Source organism: Syngnathus floridae, chromosome 14 (genome assembly GCF_059516105.1).
Source record: "Syngnathus floridae isolate MCC-2025c chromosome 14, RoL_Sflo_1.0, whole genome shotgun sequence".
Classification (NCBI taxonomy): Eukaryota; Metazoa; Chordata; class Actinopteri; order Syngnathiformes; family Syngnathidae; genus Syngnathus; species Syngnathus floridae.
The window spans coordinates 10,431,590-10,453,728 of record NC_142426.1 but is presented as its reverse complement, the minus strand read 5'-3'; the positions used below and the strand labels follow the sequence as shown (position 1 = coordinate 10,453,728).

Here is a 22,139-nt window from a genome sequence, read left to right as displayed (position 1 = left end):
ATTGTGTTGCAGTAATAATTACGTTAGCGTCACTGGCGTATGACGTCACGAACGCACACACCTGCTCCCTGATGGCGCTTCCGCTCTTATTTTCTCCGAAAAATATTGCACCTCAATACCGAGGACCGTGGAATCTCCCCGTTCTTTCCACTGTATTGTTGTGACTAAAAGGTAGGCAGCTGCGCTCAAATATATTGCCGTATGTTGTAAAACACAGCCGACCGTGATTCCTTACGTTTGCATTCGTAGCTTGCTATAGCGTTCATGCAAACACGTTCCAATGTGCATTATGAAATGACGCTCATAACAAAAAAATGATACACACAATTCCATCTATCGCTTTTGCAGACTGTTTCCTGTAGCATATTAAGATGCGTCTTCAATCGATTCAATAACGGATTGTCAATGCATCATAAATCAACGCGTCTTAAAGAGACAATACAGCGATCACGTATACGTCATCAAATATATATTATATGATAGGTGTGTGTGAAAAATCAGGTCAGCACTAAAATAACCTGTAGTGATTTTGGGGGCTGAGATTTATGGCAAACTGGTCCACCCACTTTTGGAGCACTGTTGACTTTTTTTTTTTTTTTCATCTCATTACGTCACCGGAGGCAAGCATTGTAATGCATATTGTTTCCTGGCTCAGTTTGCCATGTTCTATTGTCACCTAGTGTCTGAAAATATGATTTTCTTTTAATTCATACCGCATATGTAGGATGCCCTCCCTATCGGAACAGCTGCAGGAGGTCCGCAGTCAGGCGGAAGTGTGTCTATACTCCGGCGGCAGGGTGGTGGATGTCCGAGCTGGTGTGATGGTTATGGCTAATCTTCCTTTACCGCCATGCTCCAAATACCACCATATTGCTGCTGAAACCATGGTGATAGAAAACAGCTTTGGTAGCAACAGAAAAGAGGTAACATAAATTGGATTGCATCCATTCACACATGCCAAAACAGTGTTCTCGTGTTCCTGTATGATCTGTGAAGAAATTGGGCTTCTAATAGTGTGTGTGGGGTTTTTTTTATGACAGCACTTAAATTATTGTATTTATTTTTTTTAATCTCAACCCTGTTTAGTGACTACTCCATATTCCTTGTCCTCTCTTCAGACACTTGCATCACTACAGCGCTTATCTACAGCTTTGAACATCTTGGAAAAGTATGGATGTAATTTAACAAATCCCAACAGACCTAAATTCTGGAGAACTGTCAAGCACAACAATCCAGTGTTCAGGGCCACCGTTGATGCTATCCAGGTAATATGGACACGCATGGGCTGTTAGAAGTGGCCTAAGATTTACAAATCTGAATAATTCATCAAGAAAAGCTGATAAGCATTTAATATACAGTATGTTTTCCAGGGAAACTGGGAAGAAAATTCCCGGGGGAAAAATGCCGTCCCATCTTTTCTCAGCCAATGTACTAAATCAAACCATAACAAACAGGTCTTGGTGAAACTTTGATTATCTTCTCGCTCTTCTTTCAGGGAGGAAGGGCAGTGCTTTGTCTCTATGGTTACTCCAATCAGCAGCCAGATGGGCTCAGCTTCCCTGATGATGTCACAGATCCTGATGTTGGCAAAGTTGCAGCAATAACTCTGGAGGTGATGAGCCTAAGGATGGAGCTAGAAATGCTTATCAAGGTGTGCCCTTTTGTCTCAGTACATGTTTATCCTATCCAGAATGTGGTTGTGTTTGGAAAATCATTGGGATCTCCCAAATCTTTCCTTTCTTTCCCTATAAATGTATATAAAAATTGTTTTTAATAAAAAAGTATCAAATTGTTGTGTTGAAATTTGTATCAGTTTTGACTTTTTATTTTAAAAAACATTCATGATTTTTTTTTTTTTTTTATTTCATCCCAGGAGACGCATCCTCATCAGGAATTCTATGAGAGAATCATTCCTACTCTACGACACAAGGTCAGCAATGGTGATTTTCACTTGATCCCAAGCCTGCAGAGGAAGGGGATTAAATATCACCTGATGTTTCCTCTATGTTTAGGATGTAGGTCTGAACACAGATGCTGTGGTCAGCCGTTCATCTTTCAGCTGTCGCAAAAATCAGTCGGACAGCCAATCCAAGTCGCTTGCCTTCCCTCTTCACCATCACTCCATGAGGGAGAGCAGCCAAGCTCGCTCACTCTCCTCCAACCATCAAAGTCTCAGGCCCATTCAGGTCTTGTTCCCTCCCTTCAAGAAACACCCAGGTGATGAGACATTGCAACAGCTTCACAGTGCTGAATTATTTCATAGCTGTGAACACATTACAGTAATTTATATTGTGCAAACAATGATGTGTATATTTAAAAATATTTGTATAAAATGATAAAAATGTGATGTTCAAAAAGCTGCCAGGATAATCCAATGCTGAAATATTCAACTCATTATATTTGTGTATTTTTTATTGTTTAGTAAAAACATTTTTCCCGTGGATTAACCTGCAAAAAAAAAAAAAGTCATTGATTAGCACAATTGCTTCTTAAAGACCAAAAAGTTATTTGGAGCTACAATGCTAATGCCATTGTTTATTTTGCTTTTCAGAGAACTGCACCCTCTGTGGAATATTTCGTATCACTGTCCACTGCCTGACTTGCCTCCAAGGCATGTGTTCCGAGTGTGACAGACTATACCATTCCTACCCTGAAAGGGCCAAGCACCGTCGAACTGCTGTCACATCTTCCATTTCTTCCGCCACGTCTAAAAGTGAACATAGTAAAAGGTTAGACTGAATACATTCCGCGGTATATGTCACGCATATACATAATTGGCTCTGAATTGGAAGTTTTGTATAAATATCGTATAATAGTTCAACCCCAAGATTCAAAGAGCACTTAGATCTTTTAATCCTAAAAAGCCTAAAGGGAATACAGTATGTGTCAGCACTGACAACCTGGAAGACATTTACTGGTACTTATCTGGCTCATCTCCCTTGCTGATCATTTCGACATGACCTATATTACCTTCTGAACGCCATAAAATCAGTTGGGTCGATGAATTGAAATGAAATATAAACCTATTATTGACACTCTATTGCTTGGTGTCGTAGTATGTAACCGTTGAAAAAGTTGCTGTGACTGAAATAATCTTTATAGGTCTGTTGAGACTCTAATCCAGGTGTGTCAAACTCGTTTTTGTCGTTGTCATAGTTATATACAACGTCGTCTATAGGCTACACAACAATCTGATAAATAACTAGTTTTGAAATCAGAGACAAGTAAAAACTGTTCAGTTTAAAAGATAAATGGGTATCAAAATTACTAACAATAGCTTTATTTATTTTTTTTAAAAAATGAAGAAAATTTCAAATTTTCTTAATGACACAAAGTCGATGCATAATTTGTCTTCACGGGCCACCTAAAATGATGTGGCGGGCCGTATCTGGCCCCCGGGCCTTGAGTTTGACACCTAAGCTCTAATCTCTATAATTAATTGACTACTGTTATGCCTTCCACTTTCAGTTCTTCCACCTGGCATTGCCTTCACTGCACAAAAGTCAACTCATCCCAAGATGTGCTGTGTGAGGATTGCGAGTGCCCTCGCTGTGAATCACTCGGCTCTGCTGGGGATGAATCTCCACCAGCTACCATCACAGGTCTGTTTCATCGAGTGGTGCCACCCACGACGTTTGTAATCTGATTGTTTTCATCCTAGTGTTTGTTTCGCTATCTTGGAAAATCCTCTCTCGACGCGGTGTGTCAAACTGTGACCTCCTCGATTGATGATAAAAATAATTGATTTTCTTTCATTTTTTTGTTCTGGTCTTTCAAAGCTGATATTTTTTAGGCGATTACTACAAAGTGTTTAAATTGGAAAGCATGTGGAAATATAATTTCTGAATGTTTTAATATAGAGTGGCAGTGTAAGAGCTGCACTATGGTCAACGCAGCCAGCAGCATTCTGTGTGAAGTGTGTGAAAGACCTCGTTTGGCTACCCGACCTCCGGTTACCCCTTCACACCCTCCTATCACCCCACCCAGACCACCAGCACCTGTACTGGGCATGCCTGGGGATCCTGACAGCCAGGTGGGAATACTGAAAGATTTTGAAATGTTGATTTAATCGCACACATTTTTAACGGCAAATATTTGCTGTGTTTTGTTTTTTAATCATCTTGTCATCATACGTCTCACTGGCCAGTGGGTGTGTCAGTTTTGTACATATCTTAACTACTCACCTGCCACAGTTTGTGAGATGTGTGACCTCGCTCGTCCGGAGCCTGCACCTCTGCCATCGAAACTCCGCCCTCCCTCCCCGGTCAGACGGGTCCCTGCTCTGTCAGTCAAACCCAAAGAACTGACGCAAGAAGACCCAAACTCCTGTAGGCAGCGGCAAATGAAGGAGGACGGGCTGAAGCTAATACAGCTGATTCGAGTAAGTCCCAGTTGCACGCTTCCATGTAATTTGTATTCGAGTGGATAGCATTTCCTTCTTCTGTCAATGGCAGGATGGGGAGAAGAATGGCATCAGCCCAGAGGAGGTGTACACATGCATTAGGGTTGCTAAAAACACCAGCATTCTGCCTTGCAAATGGTTGAAGTCCGAGCTGCCTCAGCAACTGGACAAGATCAGCTTGTTGTCAGCGATGCTCTCCCATCAGTTTGTATGTGACACAAGCAAACTCACAAAACTCATTCAAATCTGCAGCCAATTGAATTTGAAGTGACTCACTTGAAGCGAGCTTTTATATATAGTAAATGTACTTTGAAGGCGTTTGCGTTTCTTGAGTGTTGCCTCACACGTCAAGTGGGAAATTACACAGGCGAGTAAATCGACTAAAGCTGCTGTGTGGCGATGCATAATGTGGAAAAAACAACTTTTTCGAATCAGTTGTACTCTCAACACAGAACAGGTCGTGTGAGGCTCCCACTGAGGATTCTGCAAAAGTTGCAGTCCAACTTTCTAGAGCAGAAGCCAAGCAGGCCTGGCTGACAACAGGAGGTGATTCTGAAAAGGCTGCCAGACAAGCCCTTCGAGACAGACTCACAAAAGTAATAAATTGTTAACTTTGCTCGAAATACACTGCACCTTAATACTGGTGTAACATTTATCGTCACTTGCTTCCCCCAGGTAAAGATGCTCTGCTCGTTGGGCTTTACTGATGAAGCTCATTGTCACGAGGTATTGAGGAAGAGTGGAGGGGAAGTCAGAGCGGCGCTGGCTTCTCTGCAGCGCCCCCTTCTGGAACCCTTTCATGAACGGATTTGGAGTGACGAGCCTGAGCCGGCAGTTGATATCAATCACCCTGACAAACAGGTGAGATGGTTATTTGAAAGTTACAGTCTGGATTTGTCTTGTGTCTCTCAAGTGATCTTCCACTTTCAGCGGATATGTCGGAGGTTACTCGCCGTATACGATCTACCCAGCTGGGGCCGCTGTGAGCTGGCACTATCTCTTCTTCAGGAGCACAATGCCTCCTACTCTCTGGAGGATGTAGTACAGGCCGTACGGGAGTCTCATGACAGAGAGTTCATCAAAAGAGTCCTGGCCAAAGAATGTCCCATCTGTCTTTCTGTTTTTCCCCATAGTAAGGTAATTGTCATTCTCTTTTTCTTGATGTATAGATGAGTCAGAAGAAGGCTGCAACATGTTAACACGGATGAATGCACTTCAAAATGTTCCTTCTCCTCTTTTCAGATGCAGTCCCTGACATCGTGCCAGTGTTCTGTGTGTTGCGATTGTTTCCAGCAGCATTTCACCATCGCTGTTAGGGACAAACATATCCGAGATATGGTGTGTCCAGTCTGCTGGGAGCCTGACATCAATGACCCTGAGGATCTCAACAGCTACTTCTCCACCTTGGACATCCAGGTACAGTTTTTGGTCGAAACAAAAATTGCAACAGGTTTTAACCGACTCTTGCAGCTGTTATTTTAAATATGTTGTTATATTGTATAGTTTTATTGTCCTTGGTTGTTGTTCTTTTTTTTTTGATTGTGTATTTATATAACCTTGTTTTATGTATTTATTTATTTTTTAGCACTCCATCCCCCTCAAAGAGCCATTGTTCTTTGGGTCAGGCCGCAGTTGTAAATAAGAACTTGTTCTTAATTGTTTGCCTGGGTAAATAAAGCTTAAATAAAAAATAAAAATACAATTTTATTTCTATCTATTTTTCAATATCACGATTAAAGAAGCTGTCAGTGCTCCTGGTGGGAGTAGCTATAGTATTGCTATATAGCTCCTTTACAGTGGCTCAATAGTTGTAGAGACTTAGTGGAAAAGAAATGACAGTTCAGGGAATTGGGGTTATCGTAAAGGTTGCGTCAGTGTGAGTGGCCCTACTTCCAGCATTTAGATCCCACAGCCATGCTTAATGAGATATTTAAGTATTGCTGAACAATGTCACACATGCATGTTAGTCATTTAGTCAAGTCAAGTTTATGAATCACAAACAAGTCTCAAAGGACTTCACATATACAAATAAAATTCACAATTATTCTCAAACATCCCCTGATCTTAAACAGACTGAGCAGGTGCGTGTAACTTCACCATCTAAAAAGAAATGATTATCAATATTTGTAATAATTATATATATATATACGATTATTTTTAAAAATTATTAACAAAACTTATTCAAAATTAACAAAATAATTCCTTTAATGCTGTAACACATTCTTCCAAATAAAAATTAGCTGATACTATTTCAACAATATCATGCGTAGTGTTTACCTATTTATATTTTGTGTCGAGTACCGTATATGTTCACATTATAATAGCATGTATCTGTCAATATAAATGTGGATTTCAGTTGAGAGAATGCCTGGAACCTGAAGTATATGAGCTCTTCCATAAGAAACTGACAGAGCAGGCCCTTATCAAGGATCCAAAGTTCCTGTGGTGCTGTCATGTAAGTTCTTCAAGAGTCATTATGCACTTGGAGAGACAAAAAAAAAAGTATCCATGATCAACATTATTAACCTCTCTTCTTTACAGTGTTCGTATGGGTTCATCTATGATGGTGACCAGCTTAAAGTCACCTGTTTTCAATGCCGCAACAGTTTTTGCGCTCAGTGCAAAAAGCCTGTAAGTAAATTCTGCACACATCTGAGCCAGCCCTGGAAATTGTAAGCATTATAAAATTGTCAAAAGGCTCTGTTGGTCTTACTGCAGCAGAGTAGGTGTCCCAATGTAAGACAGACAAAAACCAAGTCACGTTTATGTAGTGATCAGACACTAAGCAGTTGTAAGAACAGCTTAGGCAGTTGAGCACTCAGTTTCCCCACACTAATTTCCCAAACGGACAAAGGAACTTCATCAAGCTTGTGGGAACTGTTCCTACTCTTTACATTTTTTTTTCTCTTTCCTGTGTGCAGTGGGAATCTCAGCATGCTGGTTTATCCTGTGAACAATACCAGTCCTGGAAGAGAGAAAATGATCCAGAGTATCAGAAACAAGGCCTAGCTGGCTATTTACGAGACAACGGCATAAGTGCGTGTCACGTACACAATCACACTAAAAATATACATACAACATTTACAAATTTTGAAATTCAGTCTGCACAAAAGCCGCACCTTATTAAAATGCAAATCTTGGGTTTTTGAGAAAATTAAAGGCTTTTAAGTGTGCCTTATGGTGCGGAAAATACGGTAACTGAAAATTGTCCCCTTCCGAGACAAGATCTCCAAACCAATTGTAGTGTCTCAGTTGGAAAGGACTCTTCTATATTCTTCGATACTATTGTAATCAATTTGTATTAATGCCAAAGACAGCATTGCTTTTAAAAAAGTTGTAACTGTTGTTCATTAGAAAGCACATTAAGGAAATCTTCTCTACGTAATTGTCTCTTCAGAACGCACATCACATTATTGTGATTGTCGTCCTGCTTTAATGACTTTCAAAAAAGAAAATACTACATCCAGCCTCTGTTGTCCAACTTAAGCCCTCACTGTTTAACCCCTCAAACACTGTCAATTCATTTTTCTAATATATAATATAATAAAATATAATAATATAATTCTATTTTTTTTACAATTATCGACCAACGCAACCCGCTTTAATGGATCCTTCTCTTTCAAGCTTGTCCGAACTGCCGCTTCCAGTATGCGCTGTCGAAAGGAGGCTGCATGCACTTCTGCTGCTCTCAGTGTCGTTACCAGTTCTGCAGTGGTTGCAACAACCCATTCCATACTGTAAGTTTGCAAAATCACCATTCAAATGAATCAACTGTTCACAAGTACTATGAATATTACAATTTTTTTTATCCCAAATGATTCTAATTAACACAGACACTTTTCTGTTTTTGCTGCTAGACGTGCGCTGTGGATGAGTGCACTGTATCTGGACTACATGCTCATCACCCCAGGGATTGTCTCTTCTACTTGAGAGACTGGGAACCTTCCAGACTCCAGGCTTTATTGCAGGTGTCTGATTCCGATATTTTGCAATCACTTTACATGATGGACAAAGTGGCAATCTACTCACATTATGGTGAGTGAATGAATAAGTAAAACATCCTTCACTGGCAGTGTCTCCCTTGATAGACTTTTCACAGAGAGGTGCTTCTTGATTTTCTTTACGCGATATTATGTGAAGGCGCAAAAACAAGAAGGTTAAATAGTTACTGTCTACTATGAATTAGTAAATTACAAATATTTTCTTTTTTCTCTTGATAGAACAATGGTGTCGCTTACAATACTGAGCCCCCTCTTGGAACAGAGACAGGTAGATGAACCTACTCACCACCAATAATAGGTTGGAAAAATGTATTCATACTATTTGAAGAGGGCGCAACAGGGCCCCAAATACAGTAGAAAAAATCCTGAATATGCACCTTTATCTAGATCCACACCAAAAATTAGATAGGCTCTTGCATTGTCCAGCTAACACATGCACATAGAATTGTAAGAAGTGAATCCAAGGGAACGTTCCAACACATACGATATTAGAGATCATAATCACACACTTTGCTTTTATCTTTCCAAGGGCTATGTGGCGTGATTGAGCAGAAGGATGATGGAGGCCAGCAACCTGACTCGGCTTGTGGAGCACAGACCCAAACTGGACATGCTGGACTGTGCGAGTATGAAAACTTTTTATTGCTACTCACGGAGGCATACTGCATAATGCAAAGATATAATAACTCCCGTAATTTGATGTGATGAAGATAGTCATTATATGAATTTATTTCAACTTTCTATTAAAAAGGCTCACCTAAATGTGAATCATAGCTGCTCTCTGCAGTCACTATCTGTACTCAGCCTCTTTGTATTGTCACTTTACAAAGTTCCCATTCATTCATCTTAAATACTACTTTACTTTTGTGATGCTGTGCTACTATCCAGAAAGCATTACAGAGAGTACTTGGTCAGCTTGATCAACGGCTACTCCATCGACCCAGCCCGACTCTACAGCTCCAATGAACTGCTGCTAGCCTGCAGGAGGTACAAAGTAGATGACACCCGCAGGGATTCAGAGGATGGATTCACCTACTTCAGCAGACTGCTTGAGGTGAGCGTGGTTGGTGTGATTGTGAGATGGCTGAGTGAGTCAACATACCAAATATTTCTGTAATTTTTCTGCAGAAACTAATGGAAGAAGTCCCGCTGGGTGACAAAGTCCCACGCAAGAAATAACAAGAGCCCCATTCCATCGCTCATGCAATGGCGAAGCGAGTTTTTTTTTTCTTGTGCATAGCTCAAGGGTGCCACAAAACAAAAAATATTACCCAACACCCCCCAATTTCTTCAGAAAATGCTCATTAACATTTATTATACAGTATGTTCCCTATGAGAGGTCTGGGGAAATAAGGGGGAACAATCGTAAATTTTCCAAAAGTCATTTATCTGGTCTGGCGTCTGGTGGTGTGTGGGTGGGAAGTCTAATCATATTTCAGGGGGTGGGGGGGTGTCAGCTGTATTTATAATATATATAATGTACTGTATATATAAACACAGGAGAAGTTGAAAGAGCAGAAACATCATTAATCCATGTCAACAGAGTCACAACAACAGCACATCAAAGTTGAGAACTGTCAAATGATGGCTGTGGGAGTCGTGGCTGCATTGTTACATCGGCAAGGAAAAAAAAAAACTGAGGAAAAACTTTGGTGCTATCTGTAACTACGAATTTATCCCTCCGAACAGACCGGCAAATCAGGATGGAGAACACATTACTGGTTTGAAAGGGTATGTCAATGGGTGAATATAACACTTGTTTGTTTACACATAGCCAGGGATTTTACAAATAGGAGAGATATTTTGTGGTTTGACCTGTCATCCACACTTCCCCGGTGATTTCTTTAAATAACGTTTTTTCTGAAAATACCAAACAAAGTGGAGATTTGCAGATATCTCTAGATCCTTGTTTGGCTGTGGACAGTTGTTGCCAGTGAATTCTATATTTTAAGACTGTCCATCAGCCAGTCTGTCATTGTCAGTCAAGATTTCAATATTCACATGACATGGCTTTTAGTTTTCTAGATAGTGATTAATAATTCGTAAAGTTAGAGAAGTGTGCCTCATCTACACCCTTATTCCCACACACCAGTTGGTTTGGTGTGGATGTGGCTTTTTGAAACAAACACAGAAAGGGGGATTTTTTTTTTTTTTTTTTTAAAGCCTGGCTATGTGTAGACAAAGCATTTGGAAAGCACTTTGAGCACCATATGTTGTAGATAGAAGCACTATGAGTGCGCTCCATTCCTACGCTGTAGAAAAATAAATCAAAGCATGATACGCGGACCAAAAGAAATCTGTGCAACAGCGAGTTCGCGAAAAGTGAACCGCAATATGGCGAGGCTACAATACAATGTAATTAAGCAGCGGAATGTTGTATTGTTTTTTGATGAATCATTAAATCAAATTGAACTAATGTTGAAGTGTAAAGTGTTAAAGGGACATCTAGTGGATTATAGATTGCGACAAAATAAATCCAAAGATTCTGTGGTGCAAGGACTGAGAAAAAAATAATCCTTTGTAATTCAAATTGATTAATTTCAATGTTTTGATGGCACCATATAAATCACTACATTTGCACCACGGGATTTGAGAATATATCTAATAAATTTTACAAAGGAAAAACAGTTCATTTAACCGCAAACCGTGGAGGGGGAAGACAGTCAGGGAGAGATGATGTCATAGTTTCTGGTCGCTCCCATTGAAAAAGCTGGTGGCTGCAGGCTTCCTCTTCTTCAGGCTCTCATCGTCGCCTCATCTGCTTCGTTGGCCTTGCGGGTTCCACCCGTGGAAGCACAACTTGAGCGGATGATCTTCCAGGCATAAAACGGAAAACCCCAGCTTTAAATGTCAGCCGAGGTCCGTTTAAAGAAACGCACTTAATATGTGATTTGAACCCAAGCGGAAAGATGTAAACTCAAATCCTCTTTTTGTTTTTTATTGTGGATTATGACCTGTCGCCTGTGTAGCGGAGCCGCTCCTGCCCAGAAAGGAGGAGGAGGTGGTGGGGGACAGAAGAGGAGGAGACGCGCAGAAGGGTGTCGACGGTGAGAGGAGACAGGGGTGGAGGAGAGAGGCTCAGAAGGTGGGCGAAATAATAGACTAGTGTTATTACAAACTGGTAACAATGGCTGCTAAATCGGACGGGGTCCTGAAGATGAAGAAGAGCGACGTGGCCTTCACGCCCCTGCAGAACTCGGAGTACTCCGGCTCGGTTCAAGGGCTCCACCCGGGCTGCCAGCCTGACTCCGCTGGCGCCGGGGACGCTGACTTCGTTAACGGGGAATCGCGGTGTTGTGGCGGCGGGGGCTCCAACACGGCTTGTCTTCGCTTGGGCAGGGAGCAGCAGAAATACACGGTGTGGGACTGCCTGTGGATAGTCGCCGCAGTGGCCGTGTATGTGGCCGATGTGGGCACTGATGTGTGGCTGTCAGTCGACTACTACCTCCAGCGAGACTACTGGTGGTTCGGCCTGACACTCTTCTTCGTCGTACTGGGTTCCTTCTCGGTGCAGCTCTTTAGCTTCAGATGGTTCGTTCACGATTTCAGCACAGAAGAGGCGACGGAATCCGCCGCCGATTGCTCGCACATGGACGGTAATAAGCTGCTGAGTGGCTCGGCCTCACACGGGGATGTGAGCGCTCAGCATCCCCCGACCACGCCGCAGAGACAGGCGTCGACCGCGAGTAAGAACACTACGACCAACAGCACCAACAGCACCGCCATGGGAAGCCGGACTCGGAAACGCTCGGCCTCATACTCCTTGTGTATGTGGTTCTCGCAGTCTCTCATCCACATCTTCCAGCTGGGCCAGATATGGAGGTAGGATGCTTGTGTGGATGGATGTGAACAAATGACCGCGACAAACCTTTTGGAATCGAAATGCCCTAGAACTAAGAACGTTGCCATGCAGCTGCCATCTTTGCCCTTCTCCACCAATACACAGAGCAAACGTTATGGGATGCTGTCACCCCTTGCCTTGAAGGTAAACTAGAACCTTCATAAACGGTGCTGCTGTGCTTTCTACTTTTGATTGTCACACACACACCTCATGACTTCCTGATCACCTTAAGACGGATCATCAATTTTAAATCGGTGCCAGATGTTAGACACGCCCACATTTATTAAGTAGCTAAATGCTGCGTAACATTCAACCCTTAAGATGTGATATGGGTCATCATTTTCATATTACTTGGATCAATAAAGGTAAATGCACATTATTTCGAATGCAGCCTTTGTTTTCATCATATAGTTAAGGCAATCCTTTTTACATGCATATATAGTTTTTCTTTTAATGGTATTCCTGCAGCCAAGTCTCTGTTTTGATCACTTGATGACAGACTATCTTACTCAGAGTGTCTGTACTGTTAAATTATTTAATGGCTGTTGTCTTGTAATTGTAGTAGTACATTCATGTATAGGTGTACATTCCCTGTCACCCGTGCAGGGTCTGGTCCGATTCGAGCAAAATCCATTGGGATTAGCTCCACCTCCCGGAATAGAAAATGGATGGATGCAAGATCCTTTCAGGGCCACTGTTTCTCTTAACAAATTCTAAACATGATCAACACACCCTCAGTTTCCAGGTTGGATCTGCAACCTTCTTCTGTATCTGCCAGTTTTGTTCCCACGTGATCACGTCACACATATGGCCTATTTTGTGAAAGCACATCAATATCTCATTCCTCTGTATATTTTTGTTTGCACAGAACTTAATATGAATTTGTAATCTTGCCGCACTCCTTCCAAATGTGTTCAACCACTGTGGGTGTACTGCCACAATGCATTTAGGAGCATCTATTGCAATTAATTTCTTTATTAATTATGTAGTGTGTATTTGATATACGCACAGTACACACATCAGTACTCGTGGAACTGATGGGTTTGTTAAGCGAGCCTGCTTTGTTGCAACACTAAGTTTGAGTTGTCATGGTGATTTGAGGAGGGGGGTGTGACTGCAGTTTAACAGCAGCTGTTCAAAGCTGTCACGGTAAAGTATCTGCATCAGGGAATCCCAACTGCATTAAATATTTCACGATGTATGCGTGTGTGTGTGTGTGAAAGGTGTATCCACTTCTTGCATTATTCATATCCATCTTGCAGAGGTCTCTCTGACCACGATACACTATGGAGTAGCGTTCATAACGTATTAAACATTTTCAAATTAGCCGGATTAGCCACACGGTGTTTATTACCTTCAAAATCAACCTCCTTAGCTAGATAATACATTATATGGCACTCTTAATTAAAAAAAAAATAGAAGTGTTGGACAATTGATGGATTAAGGGAATAATCACAGATGTCTTTACAATACGCAATTTACAATGGTCCTTCAGTACAGCAATGATACCTGACTGTATTTTTATAATCTCTTGGGTCAAAGAAAGCATCTCACAATTTATAGAATATTACTTTACACAGTTCATGGAATGCTGACTAACAGACCAGCTTCACACTCGCACATGATGAAATGAGCGGGTATCGCTATTGCACTGCACAAAATTTCTAAATCGATTTAAATGGGATGAATGATTAAATTGCAGTACTGTAATGCTTGATAAATGTCAGCTGCTACTTGAGAGAGAATATGCTGGACGGATGAAGTGGTGTTGCCATGGTAATAGTGACTGTTCTGATGGCCTTAGTGCGAGGCTGAAATGAAAATGAGACATCACTTTCCTCTTCACTGGATGTGACAAGCAGTCAGAACTGGGACACCTTCGGTTAAATTGTGAATGTAGCGAGAGTGGCAGGGCAGACAGTCAGCTCAGTCTCTGCACACATAAGCACACAATGAGACAAGTGGGAGCAGAGAACATGCTACAGCTTTGATACCCTCGCACCAGATTATATTTTCCAAATATTTATTGACAATGGCATTTAATTTCTTGGCGGAATATATTGGTGATAAGAGATCATGAAATATGTGTAGGAGGCAAAGGCAGAGGACAAGACAGAGAATGCAAATCATTGCAGTATTTTCACGACATTTAATTCATCACCAAAATTCTGGTAGTTACCACTTTGGTATTATTATTTTTTTTTATTATTTTTTTATTTTACAGGTACCTCCATACTATTTATCTGGGCATTCGGAGTCGTCAGAGTTCTGACACTGACCGGTGGCGTTACCATTGGAGGATGATCTATGAGTTTGCAGACGTGAGCATGCTGCATCTACTGGCCACTTTTCTCGAGAGCGCTCCACAGTTGGTGCTACAATTGTGCATCATAATACAGACACACAAACTTCAGGCTGTGCAAGGTAAGAGAAAAATCTCTAAATGTTGACCACAAATTACACTTAATCTTGGAATCTCATCATCATTGTATTATTCTGTACTTCATAGAAAATGAGAGTTGGGTTTAAAATATATCTCTTTAGATCTTTAGAACATGTGATTGGCTGGACCATTCTAGCAGCTTTATTTTCATTTGTGGTGATTATGTTTTCCTCTCAAAAAAAAAAAAATCTTTCCAGCCTGTTTAGAAATTCTCAGGTCAGATCATTCAAAAAGCTTTATTCATCTTGTCGTTAATCCGAAATATATGCTTTGCTGGACATAAAGCACACAATGTTTAAATCGTATTAAAAGCTTATATCGTGCCAAAAAAAAAAAAGAACATTTGTATTTGTGCTCACCAGCAGATGAAAATAAGTGTCTTGTCATTTTCACAGTAGATTCATCCCTCTTAGTTGAATGCAGTATGACTGATGAGGAAAATACTCCATTATTTGTTTGTGCTAAGCTTCAGCAAACACCTCCATCATGGAGACAATGTGAAATGTGTTTGTGTCTCAGGTATGACAGCAGCAGCCTCCCTCGTCTCACTTGCCTGGGCCCTGGCCTCCTATCAGAAGGCCCTGCGAGAATCTCGGGATGACAAGAAGCCCATCACCTACCTGGCTGTCATCATTCAGTTCTGCTGGCACTTCTTCACTATCGCCGCAAGGGTCATCACCTTTGCCCTGTTTGCGTCCGTTTTCCAACTTTACTTTGGCATCTTCATCGTGCTACACTGGTGCATCATGACCTTCTGGATTGTCCACTGTGAGACGGACTTTTGCATCAGCAAGTGGGAAGAAATTGTGTTTGACATGGTGGTGGGCATTATCTACATCTTTTCCTGGTTCAATGTTAAGGAGGGACGGACAAGGTGAGAAGTATGCTTATTAATCATCTAAAAATAATCGTATTATTATTATTGCTGGTAGACAGCCAAAAGATTTTTTTCAAGCTCGTGCTAACACGCGAAAACGGACTTCTAAAGGAATATAAACAAACATTTGGAGCAATCCTACATTGTCCTAAAGGTTAGACACGTGTTTCCTCAATTTAGAAGTTTTATTTTGACTTTGAAATGTTTTTTTTAATTTTGGAAAAATAAAAATATGCAATATAGTGAAGCCGCGATAAACAAAGTAGCGAGGGATCACTGTATACTGTATGAGGGAGAACATCCTAATTAAATGAATAATGAAGTTATTCTCTATTTTGTATCGTTGCACAGGTGTCGTCTTTTCATCTACTACCTGGTGATACTGGTGGAGAATGCAGCTCTCAGTGCATTGTGGTACATCTACCGCTTACCTCACCCCACTGACTCCTTTGCTGTGCCAGCACTCTGCGTCATCTTCAGTAGTTTCCTCACAGGGGTGGTTTTCTTGCTCATGTACTATGCTTTTTTCCATCCAAACGGGCCTCGTTTTGGGCACTCGCCAAGCTGCCAGCGCCTTGATCTGGATGCCACGACTCAGTTCTCCACACTCCCGTCTGAGGGTGGCACCAATTCTCTGCGCTCCAACCGAGGCGCCACCACAACATTGGAACGCGACGCAAAATATACGGAAAGGGATGGTTGCATGCCGGTGTTTCAGGTCCGACACACCGTGCCATCCACTCCATCATCTCGTGCGGCTCGCCTCGATGAGACCGTCATCAAGATTGATCTCTGTCGGAACCGCTACCCAGCCTGGGAGCGCCACGTCCTCGACCGTAGTATACGAAAGGCAATTTTGGCCATAGATTGCTCGCTGACTCCTCCACGGCTGCAGTATAAAGATGATGCCCTGGTACAAGAACGGTTGGAGTATGAAACCACATTATAATGCTCTCTTAACTCCACCCAGCAGCCAGAATCAGCAAAACAGACTGTGGCACGTGACTCCCCATTTCATCTCTCTCCCCCTACTTTCTTCGTCAACTCAGTGACCTTCCAATGAAAAATCCAACCATCAGAGGAGAGGTGAAGCTCATCACTATCTCCTTTGTATTTTTACTTGTCTGGTTATTTTTACTTGGGTTCATCAGGGAAATCCTGTGTGGTATTAAAAAAAATGCATATCAACAGAGTACTGAAAAACTCAAAAACCCCAAGAGACTTATGTGACTTGGACTGAGTTTAACAAATCCATTGGGATATCCTTATCCCTCCAGGGTCCAAGTTTGAAGTCATCAGATGATACACGTGTATACCTATGTGACACTTGACTTTCTGAGGAAAAATTCCCTGATTCAAAACTTGAAAAACTCATGTATGTCTTACTGTGCAGGTGTCCTCATATTCGAGAATTCTGATGACCTGATGTTGTGTACACCTCTCATCAATTTGACAACAATATCTGTTCCCTTTTCCTAGTGCCAAAACGTTTCCTTGGAAATATTGAAGATGTGGAGCGCCTCATACAGTGGCACAGTAGTCTCTCCACAAGTGCAGACTTTTAATCGTCTTAGCTCATTCTAGAAGAAGAAGGTCAAGTACTTGAAGACAATGGTTAAAGTAGCACTTATTTACAGTTGTCAAACCTGGCTGAAAGAAAGGGTGGAACAAAAAGGTCGAAGTTGGACACAGATCCACAGCCTCTCTTTCTCCAACTCGCCGATTGCCATGGGGAAGAAAAAAAACTTCCTGGCACCTCAAGTCCACATTAAAGAACAGCTTTCTACACTAAAGTGAGCTGAAGTTCCACCTTGTGAAGGAGAGCAGCAGAATTGAGGACTGTGGTGGATGCCATTTGAAAAGAAATGATGCGTGGAGAATCCAAAAGATACAGCCAGGAAGGAAGCGCTTGCAACGCCAAATCGAAGCAACCGGGATGTACAATACTTCTATACAACATGCAGCATTTTCTTACCTTTTCAGATCAGTAGTGGGTACTGAAGTCATTGTTATTCTTGTTCTATACGTGCAAAAGTCTTAGATCACCATTACAGATGTTGTTTTAGCAAGTACTATAATACAATGTTGGTGAGTAAAATACAGGCCTCAAACAAGGCCAAGCTGTGAACAAAAATAACTCAACTTAAGTATCACCAACAAAGTTCTTCCTTCGTCTATGCCCGTCCTTTACTAATTTTCATGACGATTGGTCAGCTATTTTTTTTATCCTGTTCAGATTGATGGCTGCTGTAAAAAGATCCTTAGAAGAAGAACGCTCAAGGTGGCCTAAGACTTTGCACAATACCGTATGTGTCTGTGTGTGTGTGCGCGTATGTACAAATTTGTGTGCAAATATATGGACCCCTTTATGGCCTACGTCATGATGACGTCAGTGTTAGCTGGAGGCAAAGTGAAGATGAAATATGCCAACTTGTGTTTTCAAGCATGCTAGATCATTTTGCCTCCAGCTAAGCCACGCCCCCCCCAAAAAATAATGCCACATTGTTTACAAACTCAAAAGGGGGTTTAACTACTGTGATTTGCCATGCCCCTTGTGGAATTAAATGTGATGGTACTGCTGACTTGAAAAGATTTAAGATAATAGGCCACACGTTGAGCAGGTTGTTCCCCGGCCCACTCACTCCCTGACTCCCACAGTGATGATATTTGAAATAGAATACATCTTCCAGGGTCAAACGTATATGCCATCGCAAACTTTTAAATATAGTTCAGGTAATAATTTAAGGAACACGTAAACATTCCATACTGTCCTCGTATGGGAATCGAACAAAGTTTTCCCCAGACATCTGGAAAAGCTACAATGGGTATTGTAGACAAAATCAAGAGGTGAGGCATACAGTAATCCAATTTGTGCGTCCCTGTCCGGCCCGCATGAGGCCAATTGTAATTAAAAAAAAAAAAAAAATTGTGTCGTGCGTACAATACAACTGTTTCGCTTTTATTTTGAAAGGCGTCGCACTTCCGGTAGCGTACGTGTACGTGAGCTGTGCGTGAAGGTGAACAGTGCGAAGTAATGCTGCCCTCAAAATGTTTGCTGACGCGAAGAAAAGTTGACAAGGAGCGCCGTGTTTTCAACAAGACATGGACTGCCAAGTATTTCTTTACAGAAATGAAAGGTAAAGCCATGTGCATGTCGCCACTACACGACCAAGCATGAGAAAAATACATTTGTCTGATAAACAGGGCGCATCAGAGGCTGATGCATTGCTAGTCAAACTGCAAGCCCAACAAGGACTTTTTATTAACTTCCCACCCACCGGCTTTGTCATTTGAGGAAAAGTTAAAGAAGTTAAGAATAAATTGTATTGATTAATAATTGTTTTTTTTATTTGACCTTTACACCACAATTTAACATAGCTTAATATAAATATAAACAGAATAATTGTATTCTTCTAATTACCAGTACCAACTATTTAAAATAAATAATTTAGTGCATTTTACAATGGAAGAAAATTGAGCAGGTTTAAGTTATCGTAGGTGTGACACAACTCAGGTTTTTCATGTGGCCCCTTGTAAAAATTAATTGCCCACCCCTGCAGTAATCCCTCGTTTATCGCGGATAATTTGTTAAAAAAACACCCACGATAAGTGAAATCCGCGAAGTACGGTCACTATCAAGAAGTACTGGGCAGGCTAACGAGTTAGCAGAAAGATGCTAATTTGCGATCGTGCTAACACACGAAAACTGACTTCTAAAGGAATTTAAACGAACATTGGGAGCAATACTACATTGTCCTAAAGGTTAGACACGTGTTTCCTCAATTTAGAAGTTTGATTTTGACTTTCAAATGTTTTTTTAATTTAGGGTAAAAAATCCGCGATGTAGTGAAGCCGGGATAAACGAAACGCGAAGTAGCGAGGGATCACTGTATATAGCACATTTCCACCTCTTTCCTAACTATCACAATCTTTAAAAAAAAAAAAAACATTCAGGGAATGCTGGGATGTTAAAGTAAGCACATGATCACACAATGCGATGTAATTTTCTCATTTAGTCAAATACAGCCCTTACCCAAAGTAGCTTCCATTTTTTAAATGGTTTTTGCTATGTATACAATATTGTTATTTTCCAAGGAAAGAGAAAAGCACAACACAAGGCAATTGGATAATCAGAATGTCACTTTTGATTTGATTTGTTCATTCGCGTGAAAGGTTGCATCATTTCAGCTTGTCAGTCTGAATTTAAATGTAATAATGCCACTGTCCAAGACAAAAATGATCATATCATCATATAGCTGACATGCCCTAACCTACTTGAATATCTTCACTTTGTTAAAAGTAATGATTTGTATTCTAACAAAGACAAAGCAGATGAGAAAGGCTGTATGTATTTTATTTTTATTCTACTAGCTCATAATGCAGGTTGCATTTTCCTGAGTATTTGATTATTTTCTCTCTGGTTTCTGCCCAATACTGTTTTGTTTTGCAAACATTTAATTTGCTTTTTTTCCCTTAACCAATGTGTCTTGTGTGTGTGTGTTTGCATAATGTATTGTGGATCCCATGTTGGTATTGTTGTGGGACAATGTTGGGTGAACATTCATATTCCCCAGCCATATTTTTTTAAATTATTTTGTGACTACATGTTCGAACATGTACAGAAGAGCATTATAGGGCCAGTGAAGGAAAGAAAAAAGGTGCGGGTGCCAGGATTCTGACATTTTCTCTCAGAATTCAGATTTAACGTGAGAATTCCCACTTTAAAGTCAGAATTCTGAAGAATTGTGATTCTAGCAGGTCATGGGGAAGTTTAATTAGTAGACAGTGCGCAGTTAGTTTGTCATGTCTGGCTGTGACTCGCTGTTGTGCTATGCGTTGCAGTAATTGTATCATTTATTCAACAATGGTTCGCAATTTGCGTCCATGCGTGAGACAGTATGGTATGACTTGCAGACCATATTGTCAATTTACCGTTGACATGAAGCTACCTCAGTACATTCAGTTAATGAGTACCTCCTCATCTTCATCACATCCACCCATTTTATTTCTGACAGTGTCTATATCCTGCTGATATAACATTTCATTGTAAAGCCAATATCACAATGCTTACAGTGCATAAAAATATTTGCATTATAATTGTCATGTGCCAAACTGAAACCTCAAAAGTCCCATTGAAAATTGAAGTATAATTATTTATTCTAAGGCCCTTTCAGCATAGTAAAAACACACATCATATAAAAACTGTGACATTGCAATTGAGCCAAGGTTGCCGGCGTGTTTCCATAATGCAGAACGTTGGATAGTTTGGTATAGCAACAGCTTATCTCGGTCTGTCAGAATTTTTTTTTCCGATTTTCCAATCATTAATTTGTATAGACAAATTAGTCATCAAAAGAATAACAAAAATATTAACACAAGTTAATGTGCAAAAGACGATTCAATACTCATCTCCATACGATTTCAAGGACTGTTTATTTCAAAATGAAATTATTTGATTTGTTTGGTTGGATCACAATTTGATTCAGTATTGTACGGCATACATGTTATACTTGACAATACTATAAATGTGGCATTTTCTTCAAATATTACTCGCTAAAATCCGATGCACTCACATATTGTGCATCATGGACGGATGGATGGATATCTTTTAGCAGGAAAAGGGGTCAAAGTATATCTATTAAACAAATAATAATCACTTTAACAAGGTATGAATAATTTGGCCGACTATATGTGTGTTTATATGAAGGTGTATAAGTGTAACGATTCACATTTTTTTTGTATGGACAGCAGGTTGTGTGCATGTCCAAACAAGGCCGGACTACTTGGAGGTTCTTTCTAACAATTTAGTGGAGATTGTGGTATGTGAGACATTGATTGAAACAAAACAATTTACTAACAGCACACCACTCACATTGGTGTCGCGTGATTATCCTCTATTGATACAGCAACGGACTTGCTAAAAAAACATAATGAAAGTGAGTGACTGGCTTAGTTTTGATGGACGTATTAAAACCTGTGCAGTAACACCTATTTTAGATTATTCAGCACACAAATAAAGGTAAAATCAAGTTGCTTATCCTGTCACACACTTGTATGAGCATCCTGTTCAAGTGGCTTGGTCAGCAGTTGGATGATACCATGTACTAAATGAATATCGGAAATGATGAGTTTAGAGCTTAACTGTAAATAAACATATGCAAAATGTACATGTTTAAAAATAGGACATTCCTATCTTGAGTTCTGACTGTGAAGGGTTCGACGCCAATAGATTGGCCCTAATTATGACAATATAAAGTACTTCAGAGAATAAAACAATATGTGTGGTATATGTGGTGTATTTTCAGAAAAAAAGAAATGTTTAAGAAAAATGGTAAATTGCATTCTGTGATTAAATTCTGAAGTGCTAAACTGTGGGGGGACGGTGTTCTATGGATGAAGAATACATTAAATTAAAAAAAATAAAATCCAGAGTGATGAAGATCAAAACATTTTTGTACATAGGGAGTTTTTTTTTGTAAATTTTTATTTGAATCTAATGCAAACTACCAAAATGTATTTAATAAAGTACACTGTGGTTATTTCGATGGTAATTTTCTGGCTCCTGTAGATTCTAT

At 40.5% G+C, this 22,139-nt stretch overlaps 2 protein-coding genes across 2 annotated transcripts; both read left to right on the top strand.

Annotated features, from left to right (window-relative positions):
• The first annotated feature begins 44 nt into the window (after positions 1 to 44).
• Positions 45 to 10,819, top strand: rnf31 (ring finger protein 31). Its single transcript, XM_088397371.1, has 24 exons — positions 45 to 171; positions 725 to 923; positions 1,119 to 1,265; positions 1,496 to 1,651; positions 1,874 to 1,930; positions 2,013 to 2,217; positions 2,552 to 2,729; positions 3,469 to 3,602; positions 3,861 to 4,033; positions 4,148 to 4,381; positions 4,455 to 4,610; positions 4,855 to 4,998; positions 5,078 to 5,263; positions 5,333 to 5,539; positions 5,645 to 5,818; positions 6,759 to 6,857; positions 6,944 to 7,033; positions 7,324 to 7,438; positions 8,027 to 8,139; positions 8,260 to 8,370; positions 8,623 to 8,671; positions 8,933 to 9,029; positions 9,292 to 9,457; positions 9,532 to 10,819. The coding sequence occupies exons 2-24, from the start codon at positions 726 to 728 to the stop codon at positions 9,580 to 9,582; spliced, it is 3,240 nt and encodes a 1,079-aa protein (XP_088253497.1). The 5' UTR covers positions 45 to 171; position 725; the 3' UTR covers positions 9,583 to 10,819.
• A 146-nt stretch (positions 10,820 to 10,965) lies between these two features.
• Positions 10,966 to 22,115, top strand: xkr4 (XK related 4). The gene is made up of 4 exons (XM_088397377.1): positions 10,966 to 12,225; positions 14,469 to 14,668; positions 15,207 to 15,561; positions 15,916 to 22,115. Exons 1-4 carry the CDS (start codon positions 11,531 to 11,533, stop codon positions 16,511 to 16,513), a joined length of 1,848 nt encoding a protein of 615 aa, XP_088253503.1. The 5' UTR covers positions 10,966 to 11,530; the 3' UTR covers positions 16,514 to 22,115.
• The last annotated feature ends 24 nt before the right edge of the window (positions 22,116 to 22,139 follow it).